Source organism: Bubalus kerabau, chromosome 9 (genome assembly GCF_029407905.1).
Source record: "Bubalus kerabau isolate K-KA32 ecotype Philippines breed swamp buffalo chromosome 9, PCC_UOA_SB_1v2, whole genome shotgun sequence".
Classification (NCBI taxonomy): Eukaryota; Metazoa; Chordata; class Mammalia; order Artiodactyla; family Bovidae; genus Bubalus; species Bubalus kerabau.
The window spans coordinates 26,347,400-26,364,131 of NC_073632.1; the positions used below are offsets into that span (position 1 = coordinate 26,347,400).

The 16,732-nt window shown below is 36.1% G+C and overlaps 1 protein-coding gene and 1 long non-coding RNA gene across 5 annotated transcripts in view; one reads left to right on the forward strand and one right to left on the reverse strand.

Annotated features, from left to right (window-relative positions):
• Window positions 1-1,222: 1,222 nt before the first annotated feature.
• LOC129619649 (uncharacterized) lies at window positions 1,223-6,295 on the forward strand. The gene is made up of 3 exons (XR_008698003.1): window positions 1,223-1,299; window positions 5,253-5,370; window positions 6,161-6,295. It is a non-coding gene; the product is annotated as an uncharacterized LOC129619649 (long non-coding RNA).
• A 228-nt stretch (window positions 6,296-6,523) lies between these two features.
• The window catches only part of PHIP (pleckstrin homology domain interacting protein), a 129,129-nt gene continuing 118,920 nt past the window's right edge, over window positions 6,524-16,732 (reverse strand). For 2 of the 4 annotated variants that reach the window (XM_055534849.1, XM_055534848.1), the window contains exons 39-40: window positions 16,135-16,332; window positions 6,524-12,040 (exon numbers count right to left, since the gene is read on the reverse strand). In XM_055534849.1, coding sequence (XP_055390824.1) covers window positions 11,403-12,040; window positions 16,135-16,332 — 836 coding nt within the window. In that variant the 3' untranslated portion in view covers window positions 6,524-11,402. The remainder of the gene's footprint in view (window positions 12,041-16,134; window positions 16,333-16,732) is intronic. The other 2 variants (XM_055534850.1, XM_055534851.1) reach the window with 2 other exon arrangements.

A 16,732-nucleotide genomic window follows, 5' to 3' on the forward strand; every position in this document is an offset into this window, starting at 1 on the left:
CCTTCTTCTAGGAAGCAAGAAGAAAAGCCTGTTAGTTTCTGGGGCACAGGGACCTGATCTCGCATTGCCATCTAAGACCCAACCTGACAGGGCACCCAATTTGGGTCAGAGCCACTTCCAAGGTGGACAGTTTCCATTACACTGTTAACTTGTAGGGGTCCTAAATGTAAACAGCCAGTGGGCTGGGTTTCTTAGGCTTTTTTAATTGGAAAAGTTGCAACCTCCTTATAGAGAGGATGCTCTACATCTGAAGCCCACTTGGAAGTACCCATAGCTGAACCAAATTGGGGCCCCACGGAGGGAAGAAGTCTCTTATTAGAGTTCTACTTGTTAGAACATCTTGGCAGAGCTCTGAAAAGGGGAACCGAAGAAAGTGTTTGAAAAAAATCCAAGAAACAGAAAATTAAAAAAAAAAAAAAATGAAGTCCCCTCTGAATTTATGGAAAGGATTTATCAGGTCTACAGACATATGAGTGTAGATCCCAAGGCCCCTGAACATACTAGAATGGCAAATTTGACCTTTGGCGGAGGGGAGTGGGGAGGCGGGGGGAAGGGGGGGCGGGGCGGGGGGGAGTGCCTCAGATTATCAGTAGAAAGTTGCAACAATTAGATGGTGCATTTCGAATGAACACTTTATCAGTTGGTAGATGTTGCTTTTAAAGTGTTCAAGAGGGAACAGCAACAGAATAAAGATGCTAAACAAAAAGACACTTTTCTGGAAGCATCATTGACTTCTCAGAAGCAAGTAATCCAAAAGACAGGTTAGTCACCATTGGGGAGGGGAGGAAAGTTATCAGAAAAAAGATTGCTCTAGGCTAAAACTTAAGAAGAAACAAAAGGAGAAAGCCAAGAGCCTCTCACAGGGAAGAACGAGAGGAAGACTCTGATGAATGAACAGGCCCAGGGGCCCTCTTGGATTTGAGGTACCCAATTCTAATTTCCCCGGGGCCCTGGGTACAACTGACAGTCGGGAATGAGCTGATTAACTTTCTGATAGACCTCACTCTGAAATATAGTTTCTCATACGTGCCAGAATGTCCAATTACTCTTTTTGGCCAAGACCTCCTTTGTATACTAAATGCTAAGTGATAGAATACACAGGTTCTTCCCTATTACAATGCCCCACTGTCAGTGATCCATCCACAGTCCTGTGGAAAGAGGGATGAAGACCCCACCTGGCTGCTTCTGCTTCCTTGTCCTTCACTATCGTCTTGTTGCTCGCAGGTTCACTGAACCCGGGGTAGATAAGGCACGACCAGGGAAGCTGGAAGAAGACTCGAAGAGCCGTGGGGACTGCAGGTGTGTTTACTCTCTCCAGGCAGCAGCTGCTGGGAGTCCTCAGGTATTACAGATACACTAAGACAGAGCAAAAGTAGCCCATGGCCAAGCGGGCACACAGGCGCAGTGCTATAGCTGTTGCACAACCATGCAATGTTAGCAATATTGTTGTTTACTGAACACAAGGTAAGAGGGGGTGAGGGACTGGGGAGAGCCTGACTGATGTCATGTTGTCTAGATTTTTTCCCCACAACTATCTCCCGGATTTGCTCAAATTCATGTCCATTGAGTCAGTGATGCTGCCATACAGCCATCTCATCCTCTGTCGCCCCCTTCTCCTCCTGCCCTTTTCAGTCTATGTCCCAGCCACTAATACTGAAGAAGCTGAAGTTGAACAGTTCTATGAAGACCTACAAGACCTTCTAGAATTAACACCAAAAAAGATGGCCTTTTCATCACAGGGGACTGGAATGCAAAAGTCGGAAGTCAAGAGATACCTGCAATAACAGGCAAGTTTGGCTTTGCAGTACAAAATGAAGCAGGGCAGAGGTTAACAAAGTTTTGCCAAGAGAACACACTGGTCATAGCAAGCACCTTCTTCCAACAGCGCAAGAGATGAATCTTCACGTGGCATCACCAGACGGTCAACACCAAAATCAGATTGGTTCTTTTCTTTGCACCTGAAGATGGAGAAGCTCTATACAGTCTGCAAAAACAAGACCTGGAGCTGACTGTGGCTCAGCACGAGCTCCTTATTGCAAAACTCAGGCTTAAATTGAAGAAAGTAGGGAAAACTAGTGGACCATTCAGGTATGACCTAAATCAAATCCCTTATAATTATACAGTGCAGTTGACAAATAGACTCAAGGGATTAGATCTGGTAGACCGAGTGCCTGAACAACTGTGGATGGAGGTTTGTAGCACTGTACAGGAGGTGGTAACCAAAACCATCCTGAAGAAAAGAAATTCAAGAAGGTAAAGTGGTTGTCTGAGAAGGCCTTACAAATAGTGAGAAAACAAGAGAAGCCAAAGGCAAAGGAAAAAGGGAAGATTTACCCATCTGAATGCAGAGTTCCAGAGAATAGCAAGGAGAGATAAGAAAGCCTTCTTAAGTGAACAATGCAAAGAAACAGAAGAAAACAATAGAATGGGAAAAACTAGAATCTCTTAAAAAAAAATTGGACATACCAAAGGAACATTTCATGCCAAGATGGGCACAATAAAGGACAGAAGTGGCAAGGACCTAATAGAAGTAGAAGAGATTGAAAAAATGTGGCAAGAATACACAGAACAGGCACAAAAAAACGTCTTGATGACTGGGATAACCATGAAGGTGTAGTCACTCACCTAGAGCCAGACATCCTGGAGTGTGAAGTCAAGTGGGCCTTAGGAAGCATTCCTAGCTAGTGATGATGGAATTCCAGCTGAGTTATTTAAATCCTAAAAGATGATGCTGTTAAAATCCCAAAAGATGATGGTGTGGAAGTGCTGCACTCAATATGCCAGCAAATTTGGAAAACTCAGCAGTGGCCACAGGACTGGAAAAGGTTAGTTTTCATTCCAATCCCAAAGAAAGGCAATGCCAAAGAATACTCAAACTACCATACAATTTCACTCATTTATAAACTATTTCCCAAATTAACAGAAAATAAGAGAAACTAAATTTCTATTACTTTTAAGTAAGACATTAAAAACAATCTTACAGAAGCAACAAACAGAAGTATTTTAAGAATTTCAATTCATATAATTAAGACAAATCTTGGGCTTCACTGGTGGCTCAGTGGTAAAGAATCCGCCTGCCAATGCATGAGACACAGGTTCGATCCCTGATCCAGGAAGATCCCACATGTCGTGGAGCTACTAAGCCCGTGTGCCGCGATGAGTAGTGAGGCTGTGCTCTAAAGCGTGGGAGCCCCAGCTACTGGAAGCCTGGGCGCCCGAGAGCCCGTGCTCCGCCAGGAGAGCACGGCAGTGAGAAGCCTGCACACCGCACCTAAAGAGCAGCCCCTGCTCGGCACGAAGGAAAAGCACACACAGCAGTGAAGACCCAGGACAGCCATGAATAAATATATGAGTTAAAAACAAGGCAAATCTTGGACCAATTAAACTTACATGGAGTATAATGCAAGGGTATTTTTTCTAAGTGAGAACTCAGTCTGCTGTCTCATGAAGAGACATGTTAATCTGAAGCCCCTGAATTTCTTATGCTGGTCTGACTAGGTAAGTTAACATCACTCTTACATAATATTTGGAAGAGCTAGAAACATAAAATATGTGTTCAAGTAAACTGAATCAGAAGGCAATGGCACCCCACTCCAGTACTCTTGCCTGGAAAATCCCATGGATGGAGGAGCCTGGTGGGCTGCAGTCCATGGGGTCGCACAGAGTCGGACACGACTGAGCGACTTCACTTTCACTTTTCACTTTCATGCATTGAAGAAGGAACTGGCAACCCACTCGTGTTCTTGCTTGGAGAATCCCAGGGACGGCAGAGCCTGGTGGGCTGCCGTCTATGGGATCACACCGAGTCGGACACGACTAAAGTGACTTTGCAGCAAGCTGAATCATAATTCCGACAGATGTTTTTATAACATCAGTTGTGTCCTGCAGTATGTCAGCTTGAACATAATCTTCAAGATCTTCAGGTAACCTAAAACTTTGGACTAATATTAAACTAAATCAATAGATAATCATTGAGTACCTATTTGCAATGATTTGTAATCACTGAGCACCTAATTGTAAGATTCAATACTGAAATACTGCCATGCATAATTTTAAGTTCAAATATATCTGCTTGTATTTATGTACTATGGAGGGGCTATCTTTGGGTCATATATGTAACGGACATGTTTATTTTTCCAATTTTAAGATGTCAAAATTATGTGTATTCGTGAGCTTTGCACTCTAAAAAAAAATGCTTACATATGACAGTTTTCAAGTTACTTTCAATCTTCTCTGAAATCAAAGTTATTCTGGTTAAAATTTATAATAAATATTGGTAGCTGACCAAGAAAAAATAGTGACAGAAAAATAAAACTGAGAATCAGGATAGTGGAATGTTTTTCTAGGACAAAGAGTTTTGTCCTGAAGCATCTATATGCTCCAAAATGTGAAAAAGAAGTACATTTAAGAAGAAGAAAGAACAAGAACTAGAAAATAAACTAAAGTGTGTTAAAAATTTGACAATTTCCCTAGCTTTGATGCACTTACTCACAAGAAGGGAAGGAAGAGCTTGTTAAACTTCTACTGCTAAGTACTGTCAAAACCAAACTAGAATTTGGTTTTCTGTTACAATAATGTTCTTAAAGAGCTTGAAAAGAGACTGAGTTGCTCTTTAACTTCTACATAATCTGCTTGGATTTTCCATATCTCATCAGAGTAATTTGCTTTGCTTTGACTTTACAATGTCCTTTTTATTAAAAGGAAGACCAAAAATAAATGTTTCCATTTGTCAAAGATCTAAGTTTTTTTAAAATAGTTCTGCCTTCTGTATTTAAATATCTTATTTCATTTTTAATTAAATGGGAAACCAACTATTCTCAGACACAAGCAATTAAATTTCCTCAAAATCTTTTGTTTTTGCTTTCCAAAGATTGAATCTTAAATAGACATTTCAGGATGCATTCTACACTGTCTTTGAGATTCCTCAGAGCCCTTTGGAAAATCATAAACTTTTGTACTTATTACTAGTACACAAATATTTGAACTCAATTCACAATTTATGGTGTGTTACAACAGTATCATTGAAACTAAGGGTAAAAAGATCTCATACTTACTACAATCATGTCATGGCCACAAGACATTTGCCTCAAAGTTACACATTAAATTGCATATTCAGGGACGAAACAGAAAAGCCACGATTGAGCCGTGAGTACACAAGACAACATAAACGTGAGAAAGAACTGTGAACTCTTTGACTTGAATTGGACCTTGCACATAGTCTAATCAGTGTTTGTTTTTTTTTAACTTTACAGATGAGAAGAGTGAAATTCAAGAGGTAAAATGATTCAACTCCAAACCCAGTACTTCCCATGACAATTGTGTTACCAACAATACTCTATTATCAACATGCCTAATATATTAGGCAAAAAGGTACGGAATTGAAACCTTTCCACCATCTTTCCCACCCAACAAAACCCCAAAAGAGCAAACAATATATGGTAAATATGTTAAAAGCAAAGAGATTACAAATACAAGGTTTTCTATTGTAAAGAACAGAAATTTTGAGCTTTGGCTTTTCATCTTCTTGTTCTTGAATAATGGACAAGCTTAGCCTGGAACATACAGTTGGTACTACTACAAAAGAGAAACTAGTAAAATGTGGTTGCTAAAAATAAACTTTTTCTTGGCTGGTTCTCCTAAGTATAAACTAAGTATTAGTATCAGCATGCTTCAGGAAAAGGTACCAGCAAACATTTATCTGCTTTCCTCAACTTAAAAATTTGTTTTATACAAAGTCATTTAAACAAAATTACTTAAGGAGAAACGATCACTAAAAACAAACTATCTCGTGCTTAACTGGAGTTGCATTTATTATAGTCTTGTACTCTTTGTAGTAAAATTGGGATTCTCAGGATGTCAATAAAAATGTATACTGATCTGTCTAGAAAAACAGCCAAAGCTTTACAAATCTCATTTTGTGTAACTGCTTAACAAATGAAATGTTTTCATCCTTCTTCCATTTAATTTTCCCAGAAATTTCACTTCATATTTTTGAGAAAATATTTAAGTGAACTATTCCTTTGTAGTATCTCTCACAGGAAAGTTGTAAAGATTTATACCTTGTATGGTAACTTATTCATAGTAGCAAATCAATGTAGTTGTCACAATGAAAAGCAAATATATTTCTAACCTTTGGGTTTTTTGGAATTAATTACATTAGGGGACCCATTGGAGAAGGAAATGGCAAGGTCGCGAAGATTCAGACGTGACTGAGCAACTTCCCTTTCACGCATTGGAGAAGGAAATGGCAAACCACTCCAGTGTTCTTGCCTGGAGAATCCCAGGGACGGGGGAGCCTGGTGGGCTGCCGTCTATGGGGTCACACAGAGTCGGACACAACTGAAGTGACTTAGCAGCAGCAGTAGGGGACCCACAATCCTTTAATTAGCTAATATATTTTAACATTTTGCTAAGGAGACAAGGCATTGGGAACACTAATGTAACAGCATTTATGTAATACCTCTTGAAACTATGTACTGAGTGCTTTTCATGTTACAAAATAAAGAAAGGAGGCTCTACAAAATAGCTTAGAAAAACAAGTTTTCTATTTATTTAAAAATAAGTTTGTAGTTACTACATTGCAGGGACAGGAATTCTTACACATACATTCTAGTTTGTATAAAAGGATTCAAAGAATTATGCTTCAAAACTAACATAGAAAGTGTCCACCTAACAGTAAAGAAAGGTCCAATCAATATGTACAAAAAGAAAGGGCACTGCTATTCTGGTGTGAGACTGCCGTTTATAACATGATACTTCAGGTTTCCAGAAAGAAAAACCAAAAACCTCAATAAAGCTAAATAATTAATTTCTTTTTAAAACTCTGTTACTTATTACATACAACAGATTTGCTTGTGTTTAACGTTGTTTTCTGTACAAAATAAGCGTTTTAATTTGAAAATGTGTCAGTTTCAACATTAACCCTCTAGGTCAGTTACTTTTCAAAAATTGAGCTACATTCTACACGTCTAAATATCATGTGACAGGATTTAACAGTTGTCTAAAAGATCTTTAAGTAAGACCCCATCTTCTTGCAGTTTTAATATGGTCCAAAAATGTAACTTTGTATTTTGTCTCAATTTATAACATTTCATTGTGATCAATCAACACAGCACAATCTTAAAAGTAACGAGCATGTGTACATCTGCATCATAGGTGTGTGTACTATTTATCATCTCAAACCTATTTTCTTAGCTCCTTAAACGTAGAAACTCAGAGCCACCCACTATTATGTATTTGGTTTGTGCCATATAAGGTTAATTTCCTGATGATTTTATCTGCATTAAAAAAGTATTTAAACACAGAGCTATCAAAACTAAAAATAATATATATATATATTTATAGCTCATAATATTTTCTAATTGTTTTATTACAGTGTGTACAAGGTTAATATCTGGAGCGTCAAAAGTGGTACTTACAGTCTTCTGACTCAATGTGACCTCTTCTTGGGTATTGTACATAGTACAAAATGACTTTCCATCTGGAGTGCTTAGCTCAGTATAATTAAGAACAAAAACAGCTTCTCAATAAATGTAATATTTAGTTCAAATCACTTGGAAACTTGGGACCTGAGAGGAACTGCAAGGAGGGAAGTGAGGAAAAGGTGTATTTTTCAATTTTAGTTGGAAAATAAATTGTCACCTAAATTTAACTAAACCACTTCTCAACCTGTTTTAAAACAAACTAAAAAAACTAAATATTGGATAATCCACAGAGCATAAAAGTACTTCCCCTTTTGTGACTTTTAAAATCATGTATTTCCCACATATAAGAGGACACTTGTAGCCCTTTTAACACTCAAGTATCTTGGTCCTTTCAACCTACTCAAAAATAAGTTTCAGGTGAACAAAAACATTCAGAATAACAGTTTGACTTCATTAGGTAGAAAACAGTCAAAATTGCTTCCAGTTGACATCTGAGAGAGAGGTATATATGCATGTATAAAATGGAATGCTAGAATTAAACACTATAAACTGGAGAAGCTAATTTATATTACAAATCATATATCAAAACATGTAAATAATGCTACTAGCAGTATAAACTAAAAATGTTACTTGAATACTTTTGTTAAAATGTCTGATTAACCTACTGCATTGCAGATAACGAAGAGTTTAAAATGTTAACATACATGCTACAAGGATCTTTTGTTGATCAGTGTATATTACATATTCACGTCCAAGTGATACTAGATTCAGCCAAACTTCGTGTCTCAGATGTGACCTAAGCAAGCTCACAAATACTCTGCACATTTATTCTAAATAAATTTAAAGAGGAAGATCATTTTGTTACAATACTATCAAATAGTCTTCAAATTTGTGATGTGCAATAATAAAAACAATGAAAACAAGGCCAAATCTTTAGTTCATGAATATATGCATAAAATGGTCCAATGCCATAATAGTAGACTGAAAAGAATACAATTTTTTTAAAAAGTGTATTTCTACTGCCCAGAGTTATCGAACCGTAATCAGACTGTTTATCTGCTCATCTACAACATTCTCTAATTTTATAACATTTCACTGGAACTTGAGAATGTTGGGGTCAAAGGAGAGAATAGTATTAGGGTTAGGTACTTAAAAATACAAAAACTGATTTACATTTTTCTAAGAATGAAACCAAAAGTTGTATTCTGAAACTTTGAATAAACTTAGTATTCTTTTATTGCTCACCTAAGACGACCACCAACATTTCCTTTGACCTATCAACAGTATATACCTGGTGTTAAATGACTCAAAGAAGAGATTTTTCTAGTGGTCAACACAGAACAAGACTATGGTGATAACTTAAATTTCTCAATTCAACTTTGCAGTGTATAGAAGCTAAATTATAAAAATATAAAATCTAGATAGATCTGGTTATTACTAATACATTTTAAGTGTTTCAATTACAAAGAAGCTGATCCAAGTCATTTTTGCCTAGGAAACCAGTGTCTAATAATATGCAAATAAGGTCATAAGTATATAGTGCCTTTAGAATGCATTGGAATAATATTTACTTCTTGCAGGTAAGATGGTAAATACTCGTTTTTTTTGCTCAAGTGTTAGAACTAATACACCCTGCTAGCAGTGAATTTCACTCGTAAGACTGTGTACGCTCTTCCCTTCTCTGTACACACCTTAAAACTATACACATATTTTTTACAAAAATGGATTTTATAGCCTTATTTTCTAATACAATGCAGATACCATCAGGAAATTACATGTTTCAAATAGACTGCCTTCAAAAGCAACAAATTAATGACTTAAATTTCAAACATACACACTATTATATCCAATAATGGTGTAACTGAGAGACTCGTTTCACTATACAACCAAGCCATCCATTTCTGCATTATGAAGAGTTTAACTACTGAACTTTAATTATATAGTTAAATATATTTGTTAGAAAAAAATAAATATACAAAAAACCTGAAAAATTTGAAATTATTTTCAACTGCAAAATCACAGCAATCCAGTTAAGATCTGGAAAATGGTTTACTTAATTTCACAGGAGAATTTCTGTACAAATTTAGTTACAAACAATCTAAAAAGCCCAAATGTGTGACTTTCCATTCTTTTTCAAGACATAATCAACTGACAGCTAACATTTATCCCTACCAGAAATATTACAGAAATAATTATGTAATGTATTTTGCCAAGGTTCAATTAAAGACATTATTTTTCTACACCAGGGCCATGCTGATACATCTTTTCCCCATCCTCGCTTTTTAAAAATGTAGTATCTGAAAATTTTGGTTACATTTTTGTACCATACCAGTCCTCAGAAAATACTACATTCTTTAAACTTTTAAAAAAATGGACAATAATCTTTAAACAATAGAAATGGTATTTATGTCGGTTTTTAAGGTATAAAATAACTAACTGTACCATAAACAAATAAATAACTGCTTTCCTTTTCCATAGCAGTACATATAGCAATACATTCTCCTAAGTCATATAGTTATCATTTACAATAGACAACTTAATTTTACTAATGATGCAAAAAATAATAGAATACAAGGCACAATCATTAAATGGAATTTTTCTTGGGTGTATACTGACATACCAGCGTGAAGGATACCGTAAAAAGTGCAGAAAAAACACAATGTGCAATGAGACCACTGTATAAAACATGATTGCATAAAAAGTGATTTGGCCTATTTTTAAACCTTTAATAATTGAAAATAACCAATCTTCCCCTTAAAATTAAACTATAAAGTATGACATTTTAAAATTATTTTTATTCTACCACTATCTAAAAAATCCTGATAAAAGAATTTATACCTGGGTAATAGCATATAAGTATGTGTTTGTATATATATTCAATTATACCCATTTGCCAATATATACACATACACACACAGACACATTTCTTTGTAAGTCATTTTAGCCTATTAGATATGTCTAAAGTTTAGAAATGACATTAATCCAGATTAACAAGTAAACATCAAATCCCATACCTTTTTCCTGTTATTTTCCTTGAATCCTTTAACCACTTAAACATTTTCTCTAAAACATCTCTGTCAAAGGACCCACCAGTGCATTATTTTCTACTATTAGTACCAAAAAAAGATACATCTCAGCATAACTCTTTAATAACTTGCTCTTTAGAATAATATATAGCCTTTCCAATATTGAAAAAGTGTATGCTGTCCTGACAGTCAAAAACAGGCTTTCCACTGCACTGATTCTCAGTCTTTGGCACAATAAACAGAGATTGAGTGATTGACATAAGAATCAAGGTCTGAAAAATTAGACAGTCAAATGTTTTCCAATGTGGATATGTTTCCTTTTTATCAGTACATTTTTCTCTTAAGTTTGGCAGAAATGGAATACAGCAAAAGCCTCCTCTAGATTCTCTGTAGATGAACATTCTATAATTAAAATTAAACTTTTCAGGGTATCAAATGGTGGGAATTTTAAATTTATCTTTAGAGGAAACACAATTCTTAATTCACTGCTACTCTGGTTAACACCTGTCCTCCTAGGGGCAAGACTTCTGTATAAACAGAAATGTACCTGGCTTGGTCAAAAATAATTCATTTTAACATAAAATGCTCTATCACTAAGGAATATTATATGCTCCTTAAGAGTGTAGCAGAACTGTCTTTTCCAGAAATAAATTGGGAGTTCATTATAGAGCCTCAATTTCTTTTGCTTTGAACAGTAAATGAAATGAATGTTGAAATGCATAACCTATCTAAGGGCAATAAATAGCAAACATTTAAAATATATATGTATATATTTATATATATATATTCATTTAAAGAAGTGAAGCGTCTTGTAAGTTTGTTTGTTTTTTTGCAAATCAAATCATAACATTCCCATATCCGTCATAGCAGCAAGGAAGCAGAAGCCTTAGTTCTACATACTCCTTAACTGTACCTGCTTTATAGATTTTGAAGTAAAATATTTTGGTGCAAGTTACCACCCAATTAAATTAGCTTTTGCTTTTTCAGTCAACTTTCGGACTCGTCCTCTACTAGAGGTTCCGAAAGTCAAAGAAGTGTCTTCAAACAACAGCTGCCTTTGCTCCTCTTCAGAGTCATCCTCATTATAGAAGGCTGTCCTTCGACCTTGATTTCTAGTTCTCATGTGAGGTTCAGAGCCTTTAAGTTCCTCAAACTCCTCTTCCTCATCCATGGGATCATCTGTCTTTTTTCGGTTACTTCTCCTTAGCATTTTAACACTTGTAGGAACTATGAGATCTGAGTCTAGTTTTTGTGTCTTCATCTTCCTTTTGGGTTTTCTGCCTCCACGACTCTTTTTCTGTAACAAATCCTCCTTTATGATATTAGTTTCAGAAAGAAAACTGCAGGTTGAGGAAGGAACTACTTCATCCCTGATGGGATGCACGCTATTTTGCTCCGAAACTTCGGGCTTTGTGTACTGGAGCTTTTTGGGCTTCCGACCCCTCTTCTTGTGTGTAACTTCACCACTGCTGTTATTAACTTCCACCTTAGGCTTCCTCCCAGGTCCCCTCTTCACAAGCTTAGACGGCTGTCCTCCATGGCCGTTTACTTGAATGCTTCCGGGTACAAGAGCATTGTTTCTACAGTCTGCTGCAAGGCAACAACAGTGCACTTAATAGATGAAATTGCTCTCTTATGTGACCCTCCAACTAGTCAGCAAGCCCCACTGCTATACTTACACATCATGATATAATCCTCATTTTTTTTTTTTACTACTTTGAGAAAAAGAACTGACAAAAAGTTAATAGCTTAAAGATATTATTGATCTTCTATTTAAAACTCACAGAGGAGAAACATCCTTAATGAAGTCACTGACGACTTGACAAGAGAGAAATGAAAATCAGCAAATAAATTACCTAATAGTGCAAATTATGATAAAGCTAGAAATTAGCCAAGTCTCTTACTCCTACTACCTTTACTACACATTCTAATGTATGAGCATTGTTTTCATTATACAAAGTAACCCTGTTTACTCATATGGAACTTCACCATAACAAAACATTTTAGGGTTTACTCCATTAACAGGATTTTCCTATATTCCTACTATCAAGTAGTTCAATTATGGAAAATAATCTTAGCATAAAACCTATGACCTTTAAGCTTTGTAATCTGAATAAATAAGCATTATCATCCCCTCTACTTTCCTCTAATCATTTTTGTTACTACAGATGGAAGTGGAAAAAGGGACTATCAAAGCTGGAATGATTCTAACGCTTATTTAACCCTCTACTGGATGTGATGACCATGACCTCTCTGATGTCAGGGAAGAATTTATACTCTAAATATTTCTTTACATTCCTCAGAAGTAAAAAAGGATTTCCTCTTCTACTAACTCCTACGCAAAAGGTTTGAGAATACATCTACTGGAATAATTTATACCAGTTGTTCTCCATAGACACTACTATGGCTCTGATACATCTCTTTTTTACAAAAGTAGAAATAAATTACTCTTGCTCACAGAATTTTTAAAAGAGGGTTAAGAAAAACAGCTAAATGGCAGTTTTCTTCACAAGCTCTTTTTTTGGGAACAGTCCTATCTCCTATGTTACTGAATGGCAAATGATTGATTTATCATCATAAGCAATACTAGCTGCATGTATCAATCAAATCCACTATGTGTGTTAAAATCCCATTATAACAAACTCTGTAATAAAGGCTATTATGCTTTATTAAAAAAAAATCTGAAGATCAAATTCTAGATTTGTAGGAACTGCAAATCATGAACTGCCTTTCTATGGTAAAAAAAAAAAAAAAAAGAAAGAAAATGCTTATTACCCTTTCAGATGAAGAAAAAGATGACAAACATGCACTACTACTTTTTTCTTCCAAAATTCTATACTTTGTGCCATTAAAGAGAATGCTTCTTCATTTTTTGTCCTGAGCTTCAACCACAGAGTGCTTTGTAAATTTCAAGAAGTAACTGTCTCAGAGGTGGAGTATCTGAGCCAAGAGCAGGGGAAGAAGGCAAAGCCCTCAAACCCTGACCCCACAGTACTAATAACTTTTCTTCAGATTAGTGGTTTTGCATAACAGGGGAGTGGTGAATGTGTCCGTGCATAAAGTAGTCAGGTATTTTCCAACAACAACCCTTAATTTGCCTGAGGACTCTTTAAGACTCTGTGCTATCTACTGGCAAATAAATATCCAGTGAATATATCCTACAAAAGTTCTACAGACTAGCTTCAAGGACTCTAGGAGGTAAGGGGGTGGGATGGGGTGTAGCAGGTAGGTGTGTGTCTGTTAGTCGCTCATTCGTGTCTGACTCTCTGTGACTCTACAGACTGCAGCCCACCAGGCTCCTCTGTCTGTAAGATTCTCCAGGCAAGGACATTGGAGTGGGTTGCCATTCCCTTCTTCAGGGGATCCTCCCGACCCACGAATTGAACCCAGGTCTCCTGCCTTGCAGGTAGATTCTTTACCATCTGAGCCCTTGAATTGGCCCAAATTTTGTGTGGATATGCCTATGTGCATTTTTTGGGGAAAAAAACTACAAGGTCTTCAAACTTGACAAAATACATTACCTAAAAAGATTAAGAATCAATGCAGTTCTTTAAAAAAGGAATTCAAGAGCTAAAAAGCTTTTGAAATCATTCATTTGGACCTGTATTATCCTGTGATAGTATTACCACTAACCATGTGGCTACTGAGCACTTGAAATGTAACTGCAATTGAGCAACTGAATTTTTAATTAAATTTGAATACTGAGGCAGTATACATTTTGAAATACTGATTACACACTGAAATGATATTTTGGATATAATGGAGTAAATAAAATACACTGTTAAAACTGGTAATTTCACCTGTTTGCTATTGCTATATGTGGTTACAAGAACACATGTGGCTTGTATTGTATTTCAATTGTAAAATCCCATGGGTGGAGGAGCCTGGAAGGCTGCAGTCCATGGGATAGCTAAGAGTCGGACACGACTGAGCGACTTCACTTTCACCTTTCACTTTCACGCATTGGAGAAGGAAATGGCGGCCCACTCCAGTGTTCTTGCCTGGAGAATTCCAGAGACGGGGGAGCCTGGTGGGCTGCCGTCTCTGGGGTCGCACAGAGTCGGACACGACTGAAGCGAGTAAGCAGCAACAGCAGCAGCACCTCTTGTTTCTAATAGTTAATTCAAGTACCAACAAAGTCATCATTAATGAGTTATGTAATAGCTTATCATATTTCTGTACTGTACTGGCATATGTAATACCCAAAACCTATCAATCAAATTGGCTACTGAACCTCCCCTATTGTAATGCTAGAACCAATTCTCTACATACATTTGATTTCTCCAGAATTCAGGACTAACAGAAGCAAGGCCAATATAAAACACTCAAAACTCTGAATTCAGTTCAGAAAGGAAGCTAGTATAAAAATGTAAAACACTCACATATAAAGTCATTTGCTGATTTATTTAAACATTGTCTACTATATACTAAGTACAGGTAATTAAAATATGAGCAAACACGAGTTTAGATTCTACTGGAGATAGACAATGTAAAAAAGAATAACTCTATCAACATTATAAGGGCCACAAAGGCAATGAATAGGAAACAACCAGTAGGGAAAAAAAAATTCAAAAAAAGGAAGAAATGACAAGAATATTTAGGGACTTTCAAGTGGTTTAGGATGGCTGGGACAGAAAAGGGAGAAAGAAAAGTAAGGACAGCTGCAATGTTAGGCAACATTGTTATACAAGACTCTACACTGCTTAACATAAACAACATTAAATTCTGATTCCATGTATGATTTGAAGGAAGGGAAGGATCTTAATTCTGCATGTGTGTATGTCTTGTGCACATGATGAGAAAGGTCACTGAACGGTGGAAGATGGACTGAGTAAGGAAGAGTTGAGAACTGAGGCAGGGATAGCAGTTACAAGAGCATGACAATTTGTGGAAATGAAAATGGAACAGAGGAAATGGATTCAGGAGATGTTAAGGAGGCAGAAAGAAACAAGCAGATTTGGTTGCTGAAGAGAAGGCTAGGATGACTCTCTGATTTTAAGCTTATTTAAGTGGGTAGATCCCAAAATCATTAATCAAAATGGGTCATTTCAGTACAAAAATTAAATTGTGAGAGGTTTCTTGGGGGACTACTGAAAAAGAAATGGTCTAGACATACTCTGGAAGTCATGACAAAAAATGCATATCCTTGAGCTGTCTGCTACCAAGAAGACCTAATTGTTTTAACATGTCATATGTTGTATTTTATCAGTTACTTTCTCCATCCTTCAAACATAAAGGCTTTACAATGAAAATCTGTAGACAAAAGAATCTGGAATAATTTAAGATTTAAGAATATGGATTATTTAAAGATCAATATGTTGAATTTTGTGATGTAAAAAACTTGAAAAAAAAATTTTTTTTTAAATGCTATACTGGGTTAACTAAATTCAACTTATTTAAACTTGTTGGAGATACTTTTTTGGGTTCTGTAATAATTAAGTTTAAAACTATTAAATCTGTATCATTAAAAAGCCTTTGATTTTAGAATATGATTTTATTTTTCATACAGCAAGTTTTTCTTGGCTTTTAAAATTTAATAATAATACTGTTTGCTTTTGGTATGAATCAAAAGATGTCTCAGTAAATTTATCAACTGATACAGAATATGTGACTTTTAAATGAGCAACCTAAAAAAATGAATGTGTTATCTCCAATAGAATCATCATTTGTTAAGTCTACGGTACCTTGCTCAATGACAGGTGATGACTTTGAGAGAGGGGGTGTCTTTGAGAGCACAGATGATTTCATTTTACGTTTGGCTGGCTTTTCCTTTTCCATATTTTCTTTTGTAGAATTATTCCTAGTGCCATGACTAAAATTGGACTGACCAGGACTTGAAAGAGTATTCAAGGTTTTGGAATGTTTCACAGAATTCTCTAGAACTAAAACACACATACAGGAGATTACAAGCTAAGAGTTAAATTATTTAACCTTCAAACAAGCAAGAAGGTTAAGATTACTTTTAATGTGAATTGTGTGAATTAGCCAATAAGACAAAACATGGAGGATGCTTAAACCTTCTGTAAGAAATCTACTTTCAAAAAGGGAAAAGGCTTACATAATAATTTCAGTCCTTTCAGAAGCTATCCAGTCACCAAAAGATTATCAAGGCAAGCGCTAGCAAACTGCTATCAAGTCTGGCTTCCAGGATTTAAACTTAGGCAGTTTGGATCAGATTTGCCATTTTTCCCACCATTTTAAGCATTATCTTATACTGACACTCCTAAACCTCAGTACCTTTTGTCAATAAAACAAAATCTTTTAAGAAGTGCAAAAATGATA